This window comes from Ascaphus truei, chromosome 4, assembly GCF_040206685.1.
Source record: "Ascaphus truei isolate aAscTru1 chromosome 4, aAscTru1.hap1, whole genome shotgun sequence".
Classification (NCBI taxonomy): domain Eukaryota; kingdom Metazoa; phylum Chordata; class Amphibia; order Anura; family Ascaphidae; genus Ascaphus; species Ascaphus truei.
Window position 1 is genome coordinate 310680995 of NC_134486.1, and position 23444 is coordinate 310704438.

The following is a 23444-nucleotide window of genomic DNA, read 5'->3' on the forward strand; positions in this document are numbered from 1 at the left end:
GTGACCGGACACAGTATAACAATGTTTGTGTGTACGGTATGTGTTTGTGGAGTGTAATATTCATGAATGTGTTGTGGCTCTGGGAATATTTTGGACAAAGACTTTTGTAATAAAATGGCTCTTCTTCCTTGAAAGTTTGTAGACCCCTGTACTAGACCATTTTTTCAGGTGTTATAACGGAGTGTCTACATTATGTATCGCCAATTACATTTCAGCTTTAAAGTTGCTGAGTAAGTGACTGTCCATTATTAATATTTTATAGAATAAACCAATCCAAGCCTATTTAAATAATTGAAGATCAGAGGGTCTGTCTGCTTGTGCACAAAGGTCATCAGTAAAATGGTAACTTTGCTTTTTCAAAGGACTTCCCTTCTGGTTATCTTAATATAAGATGCCCATTTCTCAGTTTCTGTGCATATTTATATGTGCACATGGTAAATAACCAGATATTCCTGATTTTACTGTTTTTTTTCCCTGCATCTTTCGACGACCTTGACTGATTCAAAAAAGGGCAAGCACCACTTTGTTCTGCATCGGCTCCCATGCTCATGTATCAGAACATATTGCATTCCATAGTATCACTCACTCATCATGCTTGCTTTAATAGGTACGCTCTCCATCCTTAGAGCTTGTGCTAATGTAATACTGGAAGGGAAGCAGCCGAACAACTTAACAGAATTAAAATGTTATGATTGTGTGGCACAGAAATAATCTCTATTAACAGACTTTGTCTTTTGTGTTGTATGTGCTTCTAAATATGCTGCTTTCCAGTCCAGCTCTTAGGGTGTTAAGGTGACCACACACACACACACACACACACACACACACACACACACACACACACACTTCCCAAAAGTAATTCTTTTATAATATGTTCACAGAACATGATATATATATATTCTTGATTTATATAGCACCATTAATGTACATGGCGCATCACCGTAATACACGTGACTATATATATATACAGGCATACCACGGTTTAAGTACACTCACTTTAAGTACACTCGCGAGTAAGTACATCTCGCTCAATAGGCAAACGGCAGCTCACGCATGCGCCAGTCAGCACGTCCTGAACAGCAATACCGGCTCCCTACCTGTACCAAAGCTGTGCGCAAGTGGGGAGACTATAGAGCCTGTTATAAATGCCTTATTTACCTCAGTTATGCACGTATATGACGATTGCAGTATAGTACATGCATCAATAAGTGGGAAAAAGGTAGTGCTTCACTTTAAGTACATTTTCGCTTTACATACATGCTCCGGTCCCATTGCGTACGTTAATGTGGGGTATGCCTGTATATATATATATATATATATATATATATATATATATATATATATATATATATATATATATATATATATATATATATATATATATATATATATATATATATATATATATATATATATATATATATATACCTAATGTTAATTTTCCATATAAGAATGCCCTGTCACAGTAACACTACACAATTAAGAATGGAATACATGCAAAATATGGATGTTTAGATCAATACATAATTTTAGACAAAACAAATTTTACAGGAAAATAGATCAGTGCTAGCTGTATTGGCCCTTGTTAAACAAATATCTATATGTACTCTATGTTGAGCTGCTACATTAAGTTTCACCACCATTCTCTCTTTGTTGAATAAAATGCATCATAACAAAGGATCTGTGTGTCTTTTAAGAAATGTTCTTGCTCCTATATGTCTGTATTATTGTAACTATATGGTTTTTGCTGTAGGAGTCAGGAGCTTGATCTCATTGTGAAATTTAAATATGTTATCAGCCCTTACTCCTGTGCTGCCTTCCTAATCAAATGCATTTTCCTCTCTTCCTGCCACCCTTCATGCCCCCTGTGCATTTGCACCAACATTTCCTTTGTCTGAGCCTGCCCAGTCAACACAATTCTTACCCGTGTATTATCACTGTACAGTATCTCAAGCAAGAATCTTACCCAGATAATAGTTGAAAGGCGATGCAATCAGCAACTTGTTTAACATTTTATACAAAATCAGATCACATTCAAGTTGAGCACTAGTTCCCAAGAGGCTGATGTGTTTGGCTTCTCCCCCTCTTGTTCAGGGACATCACCCAAAGGATATTAGGCACATGGGTGCTCCTTTTATTTCAGAATGGTATTTTTAAAATCACATGCCTTGTTTTTTTTCTAATGCTGCATTGGTATCTATGAAGAATAAAATGCACACTCTTTCTCTCCCCCCCCCCCCTTCTCCTCTCTCTAAAGTGTAATCAAGCATATTACTGTATCTCAAGAGCACTTATACGGTACAATAATCTGTGCTTCTGGGGTTCAGAATTTCCCCCGTTTATCGTATTGCTGCTGCTCTGTTTTTGTATAACATTGATAGTAAATTAATACAATTATTAATTTATAAATAACAAAACTAAACTGCGCACTAACTATGTAAGTGAATAAAATAATTAAAGCTGCAGTTCAAGCTGCTGTTTTAAAAATATATATATTTTTTTTCCCATTCAATATGTGCATCAATACAATCTACACACTGACATGTGATTAGTAAGCTGCAGATCGATGTGTTCTCCTGTAATCAATCGCCTGCTTGGGTTGTTTAATTCAGTTCTTGCACAGCATTGTGGGCAATGTAGTCCTGGAATATGATTGACTGGGCAGTTACTATATACAATTGGTTCACTGCTAGAGAGAGGGCGGGGCTCAAGAGCCAGAGCCTATCAGAAGGGGAAGGGGGCTGTCATTTTGGAAATGCTGCCTACATTAGAAACATGGTTTTTTTTTTAATGCTACAAGTATTTTCTCATAGTACAGAACTGATTTATTTAAAACCAGAGACAGCACATAAAACACAGACAAAGCTCAGTTTTAGCACATCCAGTGAAAATCATACACGGTACAGTGCCTAAATATATATGTATAAATATCTATTAAGTAAAATGGTCTTTTAGTTTGACATTTTTGGCCAAAATTGTTGTAAGCCCCTGAGCCAACGTCACGGCAGACCACAATTCAGGGGTTTTGGGGGTTCAATAGGAGCTTGTTAGGTGTCCAGTATATTTTACAATTGTGTTTCAGAACTGATTTATTGAAAGAAAAAAAAACACATGTAGGATATTGCTTGAACTGCTGCTTTAAACTGTTTGAAGACAGTATTAAAGTGCACTAGGTGATAAAAGAATAATAAAGATATCAACAATGTGAATAGTGACAATATACTTATATAAAATTACACCCTTCTATCACATAAAGAGTCTGCTGCTGGTCACCGTGGATGGCTTAACATCACACGGGTAAACATGAAAAAGAAAGAAACACCGCACACGACTCATAGGGTTAATAAGTACAGGCAGTCCTCGGTTATCCGACACTGTGTTACTCAAAATGGCGTCGGATAGCGAAGCGTTGTAAAGCGAAACACATTTTCCCATAGGAACCCAGTTTAAATCAAACGTTCCGTTCCTGAAGGCATTTTTAATGCTAAAATACACAAAGTATTTTACTCGAGCAATTAGATTATGCTGCACACACATACATTATGATGTAAAGATTCAATTTATTGAATCCAGAACTGTATAATAAAACTGTTAGACATGCTTAAAGGCATAAATACACCACAAAACCTTCACACAGACTGTTCTGGATGATTTCCCTGACTGCAGCTTTCTGATTGACATAATGTTGCAACTTTGCAAAGCGTCGTAAGAGCGTCGGATAAGCCATTTTGGCGTCGTAAAACCGTCCATAGGGATGCATTGGACAGCGTCGGATAAGACATTTGTCGTAAAACGAAGCGTCGTAAAACGAGGACTTACTGTATATATTTTTCCCACAGCATACACCACAGATCAAAGTCCAAATGGTAAAAAATGGAACAAGCTAACGTCCCACACTGTTACTTCTCTGGATCCTTGCCAGAGAGGAATAAGTTACAAGTCCTCAGCATCACACAACAAGACAGATGACGTCACTGCGGTTCGCCATTCCTCCACGCTAACCATAGATAAAGCAGTGAAGTCCCATAGATTGTGAGTTAAGACTTGAACAACAGTGTAACACAGGAACAGCATCCACATAGAACAAATCACTCCTACGCGTTTCGTAAACTTAATTACTTCGGATCCCCGACTGAATAACTGATTATTTTGTACATGCATTATTATCACTTATCATTAATTCAATATGATTACTTATTAACCCTAAGAGTCGTGTGCTGTGTTATTTCTTTTTCACAATTGTCAATCTAGTCAGATTTCCAACTACAATATCAGCACAGCTTTGTACAAATACATGTACAGTATAAATAATATACAGAGAAATGTTGGCCTTGTAGGTAGGTCCCTATGCAATATGGTGAGGGTACAGTGCTGCATTATTACTCCTCAACATAGAGCAGTGTTTTTCAACCAGGGTTCCTTGGAACCCTTTGATTCCCCGGGGATCCCTAAAGGGTTCCCTGCAATTTTCTGGTTATTTTAAAGTTGTGATCAGATGCATTGTAAATTCTTCTGTATTTCATACAGAGTTGTTATTAGAGATTGTTGGGGGTTCCTCGGAATTGCAATTCGGTTTCCTTAACAAAAATAAAATGTTGGAAACCACTGCCATAGTGAATAATGAACAAAGATGGTTCAACTTCCCATATTGAACCGGACTGTCCTGTATTTGGACACACTGTCCAGTAAAAAATGAGAGATAATACTGGACATGTATGTGTATACCAGTATTACCTCTCTGGACATAGTGACCTGATCAGCTTGGGGCGGGGGAGAGGGGCGCACGTATTTCCCCCGAGCAGGGAGAGAACAGGTCTGTTGCTAGAGGGCTGAGCCTCTTCCTCTGACCTGATTGGCTACATTACCCAGCAGGAGCCAATCAGGAGGAGGTGTCGGGAGCCTGGGGTGGGATCAAGGAACAGCGTGTGTGTGTGTGTGTGTGTGTGTGTGTGTGTGTGTGTGTGTGTGTGTGTGTGTGTGTGTGTGTGTGTGTGTGTGTGTCGCATCACACCTTTCACCATTGTGTTCAGTATTTTTGGAGAAGCCACCTGGCAACCCTATTCTACTAGTGTAATTAGTACCACATCTTACCCCTTGTTTTACTTTTCTGACTCCATGAAATTAATCACACCATGCTTAAACCTGGGTTAAAGCAGATTCCCTGGCATTTTCAGCATTTATTTGTGACTTTATATCACTGTGGTGCAGCTACAGTGCTGATACTTTGGAGTTTAATTTACTTTGCACAATCTTGTGCACACTGATTTCATGAGACACTAACCCAGATTTTATGCTACATTATTTATATGTAGAATGTATGGGCTTTAACAGGTTGCCAGATGTGTTAAAAAAAAAAAATTTAAAAAGAGAGAGAGGGGAGAGAAATCAAGGAAAGTATTCACTGATGGACTGCATGCAGTGTTCACTGTTTCTGTGGCTGGTTAACCACTTAAATGGGAACAAGTGTGACAAACCCCGGCAACAGATTTAGTTTCCATGCCTATGCATATGTACTCTAGACATTAAAAAGATTTGAGCTCAACATTCGAATAAACATTTTAAAGTCCAAATCTGACCATCTTTGTTGCATTTTAATTTTGGTGAGAAAGGGCTTATCTGTGTATTAGGAGGTATCAACACTGCAATTCCATCTAGGCAAAGTAGTGAGGGTTTGTATCTTTAGAGTAGATAGAATTGGAGAGGTACGTATTGTTTTATTTTGCAATCTATTACAGGCATACCCCGTTTTAAGGACACCCACTTTAAGTACACTCGCGAGTAAGGACATATCGCCCAATAGGCAAACAGCAGCTCACGCATGCGCCTGTCAGCACGTCCTGAACAGCAATACCGGCTCCCTACCTTTAACGAAGCTGTGCGCAAGCGGGGAGAATATAGAGTCTGTTACAAATGCGTTATTTACATCAGTTATGCACGTATATGACGATTGCAGTACAGTACATGCATCGATAAGTGGGAAAAAGGTAGTGCTTCACTTTAAGTACATTTTCGCTTTACATACATGCTCCGGTCCCATTGCGTACGTTAATGTGGGGTATGCCTGTACTGTCCCGTTTATCATAATGAATAAAATGTGATGCTCTGTTCAGAAACTAGAAGTGGTTTAAATATTAAGAGCCTTTTTGTATGTCAACCAAAGTGACAGATCACATCAGATTATACATCTTTAGTATCTATTTCCTTAATATTTACGTTTATAAAGCTATTGTGCATCACAACGCCTCAGTCAGGGATCAGTAACATTGTGTTACAGTAACAGGGATCAGTAACATTGTGTACTGATGACCCTTTCTGTGCTACGGATCCTCTGGCACTAGCGATCATGTGATCACTTCCTGGTTCCAGTGACCTGACAGAAAAGGTCCTCCCCTTCAGTTTAGCTTGCGGTACGCTGATCGCGAACGCCGCCTCGAATACGAGCAAAAGGCCATGACCTAGAGTGTAGGGATTAATGTGTTCAATTTACAGTATGGTCGGTTACAGAACCAGAAAAAAATAAACATCATCTTATAACAAATATCAACAATATCTAGTAGGTAAGCCAGTGATGTTTAAACAAATATGCATTATAGTATACTGTATCTGCTTGATTTTTTGCATAATTCATCCTGGTAACTCATAGATATCCTTCATTTGGTACAACTATTGTACCATAAAAAAAAAGTTACTGCAACCTTAAAGAAGGTAGTTGTGTTGCCTTATTGCTACGCATTTAGGAAACAGCTGTCTGATTCATCTATCCACTGGCTATCCACACGGAATTACATTTCATTGGATTGATGATCTCATCTGCAGTACTTGCTGCAGCTTGGAGGTACTGTAGGCTAAGTATGGTAGTGAATGCTGATACAAAGCATTGACATTCAGAGACAGGAGCACCAGCCTAACTTAGGTTTTTGGTAGATCAGCATAAATTGATATTGCCGACTGCCCATAAACTGAGCCCGTATGTACTTTATAACCATTGCAATGAAGTGCCTTCTGGCATTGAAGAGACTCCTGGTCATTCAATAGTATTTTTTTATCATCTTTCTTCTTTTTCTATGCCGTCTTTAAGCTTCCTTAACAAGATTTATTTTTTCTTTTTCAAACGGTTCATTGTGGAGCTGCTAGAGGTTTTGTTATGTGGCTATAAATCCAGTTCACTTGTTATATAAATTGTAGATGTTCCACCATAAGTAGACTGTTTCTTAATAGGTTTTTTTTTTTTTTAAAGGCCTCCTACTGTATATATTTTGTTTAGCTTGCAGGTTGGATTCTAAATTCGCAATTGTAAATTAGATGGCGAACAGGAAAATTGCATTGTGTTTTTATCGCTGCAGGCCCCTTTAGAGTGGTATAGGAAAATAATAATGTTATTTGTGCCTTTGTTTTTTCCTCCTAGGCTTATTCCTCAGAATGTTGGTCTGCTTTACGTTGGAAGCTATGAAAGGCCTTTTTCCCAACTTAAGGTATGTCAACTTTCTTTGTATGAAATAGCTCATTTTATCAGATGCTGGGGATGGGGGGGTGACATTTTTGCTTCTTTGCTACCTTACTTTTAAGGATATCAAGGTCCCCTGTTTCATAAACGACACACATTTTAATTAATAGTGCAGTTGTAATCATCTGAAATTGCTCCCTTATGTAACACTTTCTGTAGAAGTTTCCAAGAACAGTTCATAATTCAATAATTAATTACACAAGGTTATTCATTCATATTAAATAACCTTTCAGATTAAGGTGTTACACTGTGTGCATAAAATATATTTGTATGTGCTTTAATTTAATTGAGAAGAGAATAATTCAATGAATACAAAGTTGCTCTGATCATGGCTGTGTTCTATAGCTGATGTCAGAGCAAAATGACATGATGTGCCAATAAATTCAATTTTGTTATTTACAGATGCAGTGTAATCAATTTTTTAAAATTATTTTTTAAAATCTAGAAGTTATAAACAATTAAAAGGAATAATGTGATCTGAATATTAAAGGGGGGAAATGCAGATTACAATCTGCAATGGTTAGAAAGTTAGCCGTACATAACCACTTTCATATGTCCCATCACTCAGATTACTTTAATGATCAATAAATAGGTGACTACAAAATGTGTATGTACATCTGTGTACACCTTTCTCAACTCTCTACTACCTGCTGTACGTTTATTTAAACTATGGTTATCTACAGCTACTGTAACAGCCTCTCTGCTTATTCTCCTTCACGTTATTACACCATGTGCACATTATGAATGTCATGTCTAAGCAGCATATATTAACACTAAGCTATCTATTTATAGATGTGACGATCAATGTACAGTATAGCCTCTGTGTTACACACTGTTCATTATATGGGAGAATGAGAGTCAAAAGTAGTCAATATCCTAAAGAGCGTGCAATCTAATTTGATTACACTACTGATATGCAACATGATGATACAGTTGACAACGTAGCTATCTGTAACTTGGAGATTTTCTTTGTAAAGTGCACATGTTCTGTCCTAGGCTCCCTGGGGCTCAGTGAGATTTGACAGACTGATAAACTAGTCTCCTTCACGCAAATAGATTTCTGATAACTTTAACATAAACAAAAATGAGTAGGAACTTTGGGGGTACATAAATTATGGGAAGGTGAAAAAAACAGGGCCATCAAGCTTGAAAGAGGCTGAAATAACAGTCTGATAAACAGGAAAGCGGGCAGGGCTATTCCAAGGGCTAAGGATTCAGGAATATACCATAATGGAAGGGGTCGGAGAAGGGGTTGCTAAGGCAACAGGCTGAGATGACAGCTTAGTACATTACACAGTAACAAGAGACTAGGGCAAAGGTCACTGCAGCCATAGGAGAAATTAAACACATGCAGTGGACAGACCAGCACATGGAAATGAATTAATTGTGGAAATATATTTCCTTGGCTAAATTACCCTTGCCTTCTGTCACTGTCCGATTTTAACTACTACATTTCTCAGTGGTTAAGGAATTAAATTTGATGTGCGCTTATTCACACACTATTCAGTTCTAAGCAATTGTCGGATGTTTTTAATGCATTTTAATATATAGTGCAGCACATTTTTAAGTATACTACAGTATGTTTCACCTGCCCCGTGGATTACTCAGTATTTCAGAATCCATTGCAATGTTTGTTGAGTTTTGTGTGCGCAGAAACGGATGAAAAAATAGACTGAATTTGCTAAAGGAATCCAATAGTGGGGAAGAAAGACTTCACATAAATTGTCATCAAAATATCACTACTTAAAAGTGAAAGCAGGTAGCTTGTGGTACCCATTACTGCTGCACATAGAGGTGATGAAGCAAGTGGGGGAAATAGCCCTGATGTCGGGAAATTTTCTCATGATGCCGGGGGACCTCCTTTGTTCCGGGAGCTCCTTTCCTACAGGCTAACTGAGAAACTGAGCCTCTAAGAATGTTTAAGGGACAAAAAGAGGCTGCCAGACATAAATGGACGATATCCTGCCTTCAAAATATAACTGTAGAACCCTGTGTTAACATTTAATTTGACCTTTACTTGCAGAAACATGATATTGGTTGCCATTAAGAAATTATATTGGCTTCTCATTTTAGAGGCGCAAATCACTGTCAACATAATTTCTTCCTAAAATAACTGAGCCTTTTGCTAGCCTCTGACAAAAGCAGTTTTGCTAGAGTTAGGGTTTCACGCTTAAACTTGTGTAGCTATTGCAAGTACAGCTCAACCCCGTTATAGTGCGATCCGGTTTTAACGCGGTCTGAGCGTGGCTCCTGATTTCAGAACATCTCCTACCTTTCTTTCCCCCGGAACCACCTTGCAACTCCCGCAACTGACCCGGAAGCAGAGTTGCGCGAATGACGTCAGCTGTAGTTGGCTTTTTTTTTTTTTTTTACATTCAATCTATTCAATGCTTTATTGCTAACGGACACACACACTCCAAATAGCAAACATCCAAGTCGTTCACCTGCTTATTAATAGGAGTACCCACAACCTGTAAGTTCACATGGACCCTCTGGGCATTCTTTTGGATTGCCTGATGACTTTAGACATGGTTCTGGGGAGGTCATAAACCCTTTTCATATGGGTTTTGGTGGAGAAGTTGAGCCTTTTTGGGAGGTTTGAAATGGGAGACAGAAATATAATAGAGTACAATAACGTGGCACCTATCCACCAAAGTTTTGTCGGCAGGTCGAGTGGAGGAACTGCAATCTATATGAAGAATTTGCCATTCACTGCCACTACTGCAGAAATGTTAGATATTTTTCTATAGCTATCGAGTAATTCTAGATTCTGTTGATATTAAGTTTACTGAAGGAGGGTTGCCCGCAGGTATTGCCATAGTGTGTTTTGAAAATTATGAGGAGGCATTGGCTGCAGTTAATGAACTGAATGATAGACCTATTGGATCACGTAAAGTTAGTTTGAGCTTAATGAGCTAAAAACAAAGCTCATAATGAAAATTTTCAAAACGGCTATTTTTATTAATAAGCACATTTGTGTTAAATCTGGTAACTAGTCAAAGCATAATTAAATGTCTTGTTCAAGTTTCTGTGGCTGGTTCTGAAAAAAGGAAAACCTTTTTGATCTTTATTTTTTCTAGCAACTTTAGCCTAATGTATTGCTTTGTACAGTTAGCCACAAATTGTCTTGTCTAACAAGAAAATGATATATTAAAAAATATGTTCAGTGCATTCCTTTTTGTCTCCAATGACCTTGTTAATAACATCAGTCCTCACTATAACTTTTGTGTCCATTTCTTACCATCACTGTTTAGATTTTTACTGTTATCATTTCTGCATTAAAATGGGTGATTGTGTGTTTTTATATAGAGAACACACACACACACACACACTGCGTGGTGGTGCCGCCGGGTCTGTGACAGCTGGGAGAGTTATCCCAGCTCTCCTCCCCTGGCAAACACGGAACCCATGATCGCGGCGGCCATTTTTTTTGTGATTCGCATTATGTGGACCCCAAGCACCGTGTTATAATGGGGTTCAGCTGTATCTTCTATTATACTATGACCATTGGTAGCAGTATTACACTTTCTCTACTGAGATGCTTCTACTAAGTGTTTACACTTTATAACAATTCCAATACATTTTGGTAAGTGGGTCTACTGTACAACAGCTTTTATATATATATATATATATATATATATATATATATATATATATATATGTACAGTGCTTGACAAATCACCCAAAAATCTACTCGCCGAACCAAAAAATCTACTCGCCACCTAGTCCCGCCCCTAGTCCCGCCCCCAACCCCGCCCCTAGTCCCGCCCACAACCCCGCCCCTAGTCCCGCCCCCGCTTTTAAAAAAATACATAAATACATAAATAAAATAAATTGAATAAATTCCTAGTAAGAACATAAGTTTATTTATTGTATTACATTATACTACAATTGGTCCTTGTTACGTGTGTGTGTGTGTGTGTGTGTGTGTATGGGAGAGAGAGATTGAGTATGTGTGTGTGTATTTGTGTGAATAAATGTCAGATCTAGAAAAAAAAGCCAGATGTGAATGACTAGTTTCCTGAACCCCTTAACCAGTATCTGGACGTCCCCGCTTCACAATATTTAAAGCAGCAATCCCGCCTGGGATCTTACCTGATCCGCAGTCCCTCAATGTCCAGATACCCTCATTCCCGCAATGTTATACATTGGAGGGGGGTGTTCCTTACCTGTCTTCTGGGTTGGGGGGGATTCCAATGTCTCCCGGGTGAAGCTTGAGTCAGATCTGGAAGTAAGCAGTATAGGTTATTTCGGTGTAGTATAGGGCAGTTAAGATATACAGGGTAAATAAGATATCCAGATCGAGAGTGTGAGACAGAGACAGAGAGACAGGGAGGGGAGAGAGACAGAGGGGAGAGAGACGGAGAGACAGAGAGGGGAGAGAGACAGAGAAGGGAGAGAGACAGAGATGGGAGAGACAGAGAGGGGAGAGACAGAGATGGGAGAGACAGAGAGGGGAGAGACAGAGAGGGGAGAGACAGAGAGGGGAGAGACAGAGAGGGGAGAGACAGAGAGGGGAGAGACCGAGAGGGGAGAGACCGAGAGACAGAGAGGGGAGAGACCGAGAGACAGAGAGGGGAGAGACAGAGAGACAGAGAGGGGAGAGACAGAGAGACAGAGAGACAGAGAGGGGAGAGACAGAGAGGGGAGAGACAGAGAGGGGAGAGACAGAGAGACAGAGAGGGGAGAGACAGAGAGACAGAGAGGGGAGAGACAGAGAGGGGAGAGACAGAGAGACAGAGAGGGGAGAGACAGAGAGGGGAGAGAGACAGAGAGGGGGGCGAGAGAGACAGAGAGGGGGGCGAGAGAGACAGAGAGGGGGGAGAGAGAGACAGAGAGGGGGGAGAGAGAGACAGAGAGGGGGGAGAGAGAGACAGAGAGGGGGGAGAGAGAGAGAGGGGGGAGAGAGAGAGGGGGGAGAGAGAGAGGGGGGAGAGAGAGGGGGGAGAGACAGAAAGGGGGGAGAGACAGAGAGGGGGGGAGAGACAGAGGGTAACTGATTGACGGGGGGGAGGCAACTGACTGACCTGGGGGGGTAACTGACTGACTGGGGGGGGTGGGATGACTGACTTTGACTGACTGGGTGACTTTTGACTGACTTGGTGACTGGGTGAGGGGGTGGGATGACTGACTGGGTGACTGGGTGGGGGGGTGGTATGACTGACACTGACTGACTGGGGGACTTTTGACTGACTTGGTGACTGGGTGGGGGGGTGGGATGACTGACTTGGTGACTGGGTGAGGGGGTGGGATGACTGACTGGGTGACTGGGTGGGGGGGTGGTATGACTGACACTGACTGACTGGGGGACTTTTGACTGACTGAGTGGGGGGTGGGGTGACTGATTGGGTGACTGTGTGGGGGGGTGGGGTGACTGGGTGGGGTGACTGGGTGGGGGGTGACTGACTGGTGGAGGGGGGGGTGACTGACTGGGGGGTTACCTCTGGTGTCCTGCACACACACATTCTCTCTCTCCCATACACATACACAAACACTCAATCACACACACACACACACACACACACAATCTCTCTCTCATACCCATACACACACACACACACAATCTCTCTCTCATACCCATACACACACACACACACACACACACACACACACACACACTCAATCTCTCTCTCCCATACACACACACACACACACACAATCTCTCTCTCATACCCATACACACACACACACACACACACACACACACAATCTCTCAATCTCTCTCTCATACACACACACACACACACACACACACACAATCTCTCTCTCATACCCATACACACACACACACAGGAAGGGACCTGCGCCGGAGGGGAGAGAGAGAGAGGGAGGGGGAAACACCCCGCTACTTCCTCCCGCCCCGCGCGAGCAGCGGGAGCACCGAGGGGAGAGAAACACCGGCAACTGCAGTATCTTCAGACCCGCGCGGGCAGCGGGAACACAGGAGGGGGGGGAGAGAAACACCCCGGCCACTACAACATGTGACCCGCGCGGGCAGCGGGAACACAGGATGGGGGCAGGGAGAGAAACAACCCGGTTACTTCAGCATGTGACCCGCGCGGGCAGCGTGAACACAGGATGGGGGGGGGGGGGGGGCGAGAAACACCCCGGTTACTTCAGCATGTGACCCGCGCGGGCAGCGTGAACACAGGATGGGGGGGGGGGGAGAGAAACACCTCGGTTACTTCAGCATGTGACCCGCGCGGGCAGCGGGAACACAGGATGGGGGGGGGGCGAGAAACACCCCGGTTACTTCAGCATGTGACCCGCGCGGGCAGCGGGAACACAGGATGGGGGGGGGGGGGCGAGAAACACCCCGGCCACTACAGTATGTGACCCGTGCGGGTAGCGGGAGCACCGGGAGGAGGGGAGGGGAACACCCCGGCTTTTACAGTATGTTGAGACCCGCGCGGGCAGCGGGAGCACCGGAGAGAGGGGGAAGGATGTATCAGTGTATACAGTATATAGTGCATTAAATTCCCCCCACCTGAAGCATCTGTCCAAACTCCTCCATGACCGGATCAGTAAATTGTAAATTATAGGAGCTGACAGAATTATACAGCAGGATATGAGGAGGAGGAGGAGCAGCAGCAGACGCGCATGCACGCACGCACGCACTCAACCCCACCCCCCCCCCATTACTTACCCATGCAGAAAGAGCGGTTTGAAGTCCTGGCAACTCCATCCCACGTCACAGCCAATCAGCTACGATTTTTTTTTTTTCAATTTTTTTTTTTTTTTTTTTCCGAACAGGGGATTTTTTTTTTTGCAGAGCAGGGGAAAGGTTACTGGCCACGAGCCAATATCCGATCGCAGCTGGCGAGTTGGCGACCGGGTTTGTCGAGCACTGTATATGTATATATATATATATATATATATATATGTATATATATATATATATATATATATTGTTGTTTAAATAAAATACAGACAACATAATATTATTCTATAAATGAAATAATAAAACCGTCAAATACAATGCCGAAATGTATGTTCAAGATACACAGAAATACGTTAAATAAATATTATTATACTCCTATAAAGTGCAAGAACATTGGATATTAGGTTTTCTTTTCCAAAAGCTTGTACTGTATCTGCCACAAAGCTAAGGCTTCAGTCATTGGGAGGAATTATTATCTTTTAATTCCACAAAAGTAGAAACAACATTTGCAAATCAAGGATATAAAGAAAAGGACAATACATAAATGCAAATATTGTAATTCCTATCTCTACCTCAGCGATCCTACAGTATATTCAGTGAATAAGTTTGCATGTTTAGTATGGGAATTTGCTATACTGTAAGACTGAAGGCCAACCTTGAGGTGTTTTTGTTTTTTGTTTATTTTTTTAAATAAAGCACTTGCTTTTTGGTGTCCTCCTGGCATCTTCCCCCTGCAAATGGACTGTTTTCCCTTTTTAAATTACCTTTTTCTTTCTGCTGGATACTTCAACTACAGTATATCGCTTCAGTTTCTCACGCAGGTCATCTGCCTCCTTACTGTACCTTATGTTTTCTCTTTGCAACAGCTGCTCTTTCACTTCCGGGAATTGCTGTGTTTTATTTAGTGAGTTGTATTTATTCTGTCTTGTGACAATAGAATATGAAGCCCTTTTATTTAAAAAAAAAAAAAAAAAAATCAGCAATGCAACTTTTTTTTATTTATTTAGGGGTTTTGCATTGTCACTTTGCATCAGTATCATTGTACCTGTATTATTCTGCTTGATTTAGAGGCACAGTAACATGGAGTCCTTAGTATCTGGGTATGACTACTTTCAGAGCTTAAGGTAACCTGGTACAACGTCCTTAATTATTTAGCAGTCAGATACATGAAAATAGTCCAATGTACTTCTAGTACGCTAGGAGAACTCCAGCGACCAAATTAGACATTTTACAGAATCGGCTATTTTTGGCAATTTTTAAAGCTATTCGTTTTTGAAAAATAATACAACCCCGGGACTCGTGGTAATCTCATTTATTAGTAGGCAAAAAAGAAATATCCAAGAGAATTCTGCCTTTAATGTTGGTACAGTACTTAAGACACCATATGAATATTTATTTGTTTATTGTAGCTCTGTCAGCATTTTGTGGTATGTGACTCGCAACATCACACAACATACTGTATTGGTCTCCACTGGAGATTTTTTATTTCATCGCCCCATGCCATAACACAAAAGATCAACATTGTTCTTTCATGTTTCTTCTACATAAAGAGCACAGCCCAATATTATCAGTCTGTTCTCACTCAGAATTAGAGTTGCTGCTCCACATTACCTACTGTCTATTTACAACCAACTGCAGAGAAACCTCTACCATGGTTCGTGATTCTCCTATTAGTTGTTACTGTAGCAGGCTTAATCAGATCGCAGTAATGTAATGAAGTATACAGCTTGGCACTGTGCCTCACAATATCTAAGCACTCCTCCTTGTAGAATTGTAATATTACATGCTGATCTCAGACTCCCTCCCCATAGTCTTTTTTCCCTATTAGTATCTACAGTGGTTTTGAGACAGTTACGGTAGTTGAATTGTCATGATTTCTCCAGCCAAACAAGCTACTATTTTTATATGTCCACTCCCACTGGAAAGTGTATGCTAGAGTTACAATAAAGTAAAATTGCAAGCCCACTGTTCAAATTGTGATGGTAGTAGTGGGTACAGAGGGCCAATACTTTTTTTTTAAATTTCATTTACAAACTCCGGAGTACCACTTTTCTTATCTACAGATCCAGGATGACCACTACTTTTTTTTAAATTATTATTATTATTTCAATTTATTTTTTATTTTGAGAATTTTTATTGCGGTTTTAGGATGAAGGGGATACAAAAAGCAAAAATAAGGGGACGGGGGAATAAAACTTATACATTAAATTATAAATGACACAAAAGTGAAAGTTTCTGATCAGATGCTTAAAGTATTTGTTGAAGTAGTAATTATGATAATTATTGGTCAAACAGGAGATCCCATTGAAAGTGGAGTAGTACATTTAGTATATCATGTAATAAGAAACACTGACAAAGTACCACTACGGTACTTCCATTTTGCATGGCCTGGGGCATAAAGAGTCAGCAACTCCACTATGGCTAAGGGTAGTTTCTGCGGAAAGCCCGGGTTGCCAGACTGTCTGGAATATGTTTATTTTGTCATTTAAGGAACGCAGTCCTTTTCTCATAACATACTATAGTTTGATTGAATTTTTAACTGCGTTCAGAACCACGTCTGGTTGTTTCCAAATAGAGGCAATGCAACATTTTGTGTACTTTATCCTAGATCCGTACTTACAGTATATTGATCCAGAGGAAAACCCCCACTGAAATATCATCCAATGATATTTCATAAGAGGAAAAATAAATTCCTTCCTGACTCCAAAAATTGGCAATCAGATTACTCCCTGGATCAACATTCTTCCCATGTTTACTTATTTGGTAAATCCCTGTATACCTTTACTTTCTAAAAAAAAATGTCCAACCTTTTTTTTGAACATATCGTATCTGCCATCACAGTCTCCATAGGTAATGAATTCCATATTTTAACTGCTCTTACTGTAAAGAACCCTTTAATTTCATTGCAGGGAGGGGTGAACACAAAAAGTAATTTTTAATTAATAACCTTTAAGATCTGCTAGATCGGTGTATGTTACAGTACATAGTTACATAGTAGATGAGGTTGAAAAAAGACATACATCCATCAAGTTCAACCTATGCCAAATTTAGACAACAGATCCCTACTTACAGTATATTGATCCAGAGCAAGGCAAACAAAACCCCCCAGTGAAATATCATCCAATGATCTCTCATAAGGGGAAAAATGAATTCCTTCCTGACTCCAAGAATTGGCAATCAGATTAATCCCTTGGTCAACATCCCTCTCCCATGTTTACTTATTTGGTGCATCTCTGTATACCTTTCCTTTCTGAAGAAAAAAAAATGACCAAACTTTTTTGAAGCTATTTATTGTATCTGCCATCACAGTCTCCATGGGTAAGGAATTCCGCATTTTACCTGTTCTTACTGTAAAGAACCATTTCCCTTGTTGCTGGTGAAATCTCCTTTCATCCAACCCTGGTCTAAATTCCTACTCTCCTCCTCAAAGAAACTAATAAGGTTTCTTTGGCATGACCTATCCTTCATAAATCCATGCGGACTATTAGTAATAATGTTGTTTTCATTTAGATATTCCTGAATATTATCCTGTACTAAATCTTCAAGTACTGTAGCTTCCCCACTATTGATGTCAGACTTACGGGTCTGTAATTGCCCGGTTGTGATCTAACGCTCTTTTTTTAAATACAGTATAGGCACCACGTATGCTTTACGCCAATCTTTTGTGGTACTGAGCCTGTGGAAATGGAGTACTTGAATATTAAATGTAACGGTTTGGTTATTACTGAACTTAACTCCTTGAGAACCCTTGGATGTATTCTATCAGGGCCAGGTGCCTTGTTTACTTTAATTTTATCAAGCCGCCTATGAACTTCTTCCACAGTTAACCAATTGTTCGTTAATATAGAGGTTGTAGCTTCCTCCTGCGGCACTGCTATGGCAATTGATTCTTACAGAGTCAAAGAATGTGTTTAATACCTCTGCTTTTTCCTTTTTCTGCCGCCATTCCTTCTGACTTTAAGAATCTAAACACCTGCCTCTCCTTTTCCATTTCCTCCCCTACCTGTTTATTTAGCCACATTGGTTTAGACTTGTTTGTTTTATATTTATTACCCAAGTGTATACACTGATAAGTGTGCTTTTCTAACAATACAGTATTTTAAAGACTGCCCATTTATCTTCCACATTTTCCCTGCAAAAAAACATCCTCCCAATGTATTCCTTGTAGATTAGTCCTCAGTTTTTTAAAATCTGCCTTTCTAAAGTTAAACATCTTTAGACTTTAAGGTTAAATTGAATAGTATATCTAATTGAAGGTTAGATCCAAGATGTCCAACAACACAATGCTTTACAGGATATTTCAGCAATACTATTTTGAATCTCGAATTTGTACTGCTCTTAAATACATAGTACTTATGAGTCTGTATTAAGTTGTATTTTTCTTTGCCACTTTATGTTCCGTTTTTAATGTGGACACAACAGTTTGTCTGGCAGCAAAGTCACAAAGTTAATAATTCACATTGTACTTAATCTGTTTAAGATGTCAAAGTTGCAGTGAGCTTAAACTGACCTTTTAGAGAAATTCAATAAAAAAAAATATGTTCTCTTTTTACCATCCAAGTGTCATGTTTGTTTATGAAGTGGAAAGGTTTGTTTTCCAGCTCGAAAGCTCTTGGATGCGAAGACTTTCTATGTAGTTATATGAGCAAGATCTACTATAATATAATTAAGTAATACCAGAGCACAGATTTCACGGAATAACCAAAGTATAGTCAATCCTTCTCCATTAACCCTGTGCATGCTTTTTTTTTTTTAAATGTATAGTTGTAAATTGGCTGGGGGGAGGGGGGGTGGAGAATGTTGTGTAACATGGCTTATCTGAGATTGTTTATGATCATTTTTATATGTAGGCTGGGTCAAGTTTTGTATATACAGTAAGTTATCACAATTGATATTATGTTTTTGATTATTTGATTGAATGTTATAGCCAATTAAGGGAGGCATAAATAGATCAATTTGAGTGAGGGGGAGATACGACTCCTGAGGATGCTGACACGCAGCGAAACGCATTGAGTCCCATTACCCAGGGGGTGAGAAGCTGAGAGAAGACCAAGAGAGATCTGTTCTTTGTTTTTGGGTGGCCATAACCTGAAGCAACGCCTTCAGATGGCCAATCACATACGTGAGATCGCAACTCATTCTGCTTCCGAGAGATCCCGGTTTGATTGCATTTGTTTTAATGCTCAAAAGAATGAACATCATGTAAGTGTGCATTCTGTCGATTTAGTCAGTAATTAAATCATTTTATACCGTTTACGCTATTTTGTCTCTTATCTTCTCTGTACCTCTGTACCTGCACCCACCAGCCCATGCACCTGTTATTTGCCACAGGTTGTGATGTGCTTTATTTATTCTTTAAGAATGTGAGTATAACCTTTTGGAAGATTGCATAGATTCCACATCATACTGTATGATCCCTGCAATATTACCCTATTGCGTCCTTTTGTGTTTCCTCTTCTTTCTGTGCTGTCCCCTGCTCCTCTTCTTTTTTGGAATACATCACGTACCTCAAGAAACATTGGAGACTGTTTCTTACCCAAGCGTTAAGTGAAAGATTTATTTTGCCTACTCTTAGCTGCTGTGTTTCTCATAAAATCACATTCACTATTGGATTGTTCACTATTTAGGATTGTACAGTCACTTTATAGTTGTCCAGCTATTGGATTGAGGCATTCACTGTTATATGTAAAATAATATGTTCACATTTATTATTGTCACTGTTCACTATTTTTTTTTTCACAGTGGGAGTGCTACCTTAGACTTTTTCTGGTTCGTATGGATCAAAAGCTGAAAAATTATAAGAAAAAGGAAATACAGTATATAGTATCAACTGTCCAACAGTTGTTAATATTTGCTGCAATTAAAAGAAAACAGACTGAACAGGAGTCCAGGCACTGCATCAGGAGTTTTACTACTTTCTATTGCAGTGATACACTTGTGGTTACAGGACAGGTTGCTTTATAGTGCTCTCTAAATCAGGGATGTGTAAAGGGGGGCGGGAGAATTTCCAGGGGGGCGCGGTGGCTGCAGAAGTCACGCGCTCTCCCCCAAGACAATTAAATTAAATACCGTGGGGGGGGGACCGCGCGAGGCCTCTGTAGCTTCTCCTACCTTATCTTGGCAACACATCGCTATAGTAACCGGCGTCAAATGACCCCGCGGGGTGGTGTCACGTTGCCATGGCAACGTGGCGTCACATAACCCGTAACGTCATTTGACGCCAGAGCCGAGGAAGAGGGGGGCGCGAGCCGGGAGGTAGGCAGGGGGGGGGGGCGCAAGTTAAAAACTGTGCACCCCTGCTCTAAACTATACATTTGCTATATTTTTTTTTAACAAGTTAGAAAAGGATGAACTCCCAATTTGCATCTGAAATCAAACAATTAACTTTCAATTAGCCCTTTGCTAAAGTTCTTTTGCTGCTTAACTACTACTCTTGCAGATTCATAGTTTATGATACAGTCAGAGCTCAGTTACAGTCTTATGGGAATAGTTAATCATATGGCTATAGTTGATTATTCTTTTACATCATTAGGCTAAATTAGAGTACATATATCAAGTGCTCCTGCCACATTCAAGGAAGTAATGTACATCAGGACAGCTGGCACCTTAATATAATCTAGTCATTAATATTTTTTTATTTTGTTTATGCATTTTTAAAATAGAGTAATTCAGTTAGTAAGTGTAGGAGTATTAAATGCATATATCAGTCAGTACATGAGCAACGTACTGTATGACTTTACCTCTGTCTTAAAGCAGTGATAATATTAACTGTCATTACCTGACCCATATGTCTTGTACTACTCTCTATAGCTGAATGTTGGTTCAGACTAATTTACATAGAAATGTTCAGTTCGCCAAGCTAAAACAAGTAGTCGGGCTTTAATTTATGAAACGGCCAAAAAATTATTGGCCGGTGATTTTGTATCTTAATAAGCATTATAGGTGTAATAATCAGTTCATGCTCCAAAGGAGAACATTTGTTATTTTTAGAAATGTGAAATGATGCATCCTTACGCAGTATGATTAACAACCCACACAGTTGCTGACTATTCTGGACCTAATTCTAGGAAATAAGCCAACTAACACAGGCCTCCTCCATCTTTTTTTGTTCTGCGTTGGTGCTTTTTATCATATTTGTGTTTATAATTAATTAACATTATCAGCATATTCGCAGTCTCTTAGCAGAATACTGCATATTTGTAATCGTCTTAAAAGGTGGATATTTATACAAATTTAAATAAATGTATGCCCACTCTATTTTGTATTACTATTTTGCCATCTTTGTCAGATCATAAATTGTTTTTCATGTAATACATTTTTTTGTTTTCGGTTTTAACTGTTTTGAAAAGAAAATGTTATTGGCTCTCCAAGTTGTGATTCCTATTGAAAGCATCAATGTAGCCTAATTGTTGATTGTAATAATTCATTCATTTTCCATAGTGTTATTTTAATGATTTAGAATTTCAAGTATATACTCATGCAGTTTGCATCTCTTAACTGTAGCAAAGGTGAGATTTCCCAGGTGGCATTAGCATTAGGTCAAGACAGCAGGACAAGTTCAGCATCACAACATCATTCTTTATAGGCATCAGCAAGTTATGAATGAAGAATTAGTCAGCACAAGTTCCAAGTAATTCTGAATTCAATACACACAGAATTACACACTTATATCTGGATAAGTCCATGTATGTACTTGTTTTTCTCAATTGCAACTGCCATTTCAATATATAATATTTCACCGATAGCATATTCTCTGATTCTGTTATTTATCCCAATTATAATTTTATGAGCATGGCTGATTCTTGGCTTTGTCTTTTCACTAAATATATAGATCAGTTTTTATGACATGATGACTTCTCAACTTTCCGGCCTGTTTTCCAACTACATTTAGACTCCGTTCTTATCTATTTAGCTTTGGACCATGGTATACCTGCATAGTTTTTCTAAATCTGCTAGTTTTCTTTAACTCGTTTTATATCAAGCAAATATATGTGTATATATTCAGATGGAAGAAGGGAAGAGAAACAGGTCACTACGGAGTTTAAATAAAATTAATTTATTTAGCCAATGAATCAACGTTTCGGCCTTTTTCTTCCAACTTGTGTTTTATTTTTTCAAAACATAAAATGAGGGGGGGTGATACAGAAAGTAAAACATTAGGTGGGTGGGGGGGGGGCGGAGTTGCATCTACATTGGTCTCAACGCAGATAGCACACAGTCAGTTATACATACAGTATACTTACATCCATGTTCGTAACGATACCGACAATACAGATAATGATCAGTTCTAAATTGTCGAATAAATCGAATTGGGTTTTGCCATGCATACAGTATGTCTCCCAAGGGTTCCAGGTTGTCATGAAACTATTGTATCATATCATAGATTAGACCGTGAGTCTCTCCATTGTCATTATAAGTTTCATTTTGTGCACAACTGCAGTGATAGGGGAGGGGGGGGTGTTCTTTTTCCATTATTTTGCAATCATTGCCTTAGCTGCTGACAGAATTTATATTATTAAATAATCTACTTTCCTCTCCAGACACTCTATTGGCTTTAATAAAAGCACAGTTTCCATATCCCAAGTCAGCTCCAGCCATGTAACCCCTTTTGTTAGTCTTCTAATCCTTAATGACTAGATTATATTAAGGTGCCAGCTGTCCTGATGTACATTACTCCCTTGCATGTGGCAGGAGCATTTGATATATATACTCTAATTAAGCCAGTCTTCGTCTTCTAGGGGTTTACCTATATCTCTTTCCCAGTCTGAAATATTTTTGCTTGTTTGCCCCCTGTATTGACGTATAAGAACCTGATTGAATTGTGCAATCGTCTCTTTGTGATATTCACCTAGTTGGAACAAACTCTCGAAGCTGGTAAGGGGTCTAATCCAGGTATTGTCTGGTTGTATCAGGGAGACAAAGTGTTTGAGCTGCATATACTGGAATATTTGCGTATTTGGAATACCATATTCGTCTCTTATTTCTAGGAATTACTTAAGCCTCCTTTTTGCATATCACCAATAGAGGATAGCCCTTTTTCATCCCAGCTCTTAAAGACATTTGAGTGGTATGTTGGGGGGAACTCAGGGTTAAATCTGATCAGTGTCAGAGGCGAGGGAATAGACGAGATCTGCTTGTGTTTACAGTTTTTATCCCAAATACATAGGGAGTGTGACAGGACTGGGTGGTCCTTATAATGCATTGGCCTATTTTCCTTCTTCAACCACAGTAAGGACGGCATATCCTTGGTCCGGGCCTCCGACCTCCCTATATCTACCT

At 39.7% G+C, this 23444-nt stretch overlaps 1 protein-coding gene across 2 annotated transcripts in view; it reads left to right on the forward strand.

Annotated features, from left to right (window-relative positions):
* RNGTT (RNA guanylyltransferase and 5'-phosphatase) overlaps positions 1 to 23444 on the forward strand; it is a 416958-nt gene that overhangs the window by 361643 nt on the left and 31871 nt on the right. For both annotated transcript variants that reach the window (XM_075597839.1, XM_075597838.1), the window contains one exon: positions 7406 to 7472. In XM_075597839.1, the coding sequence (XP_075453954.1) occupies positions 7406 to 7472 (67 nt within the window). The remainder of the gene's footprint in view (positions 1 to 7405; positions 7473 to 23444) is intronic.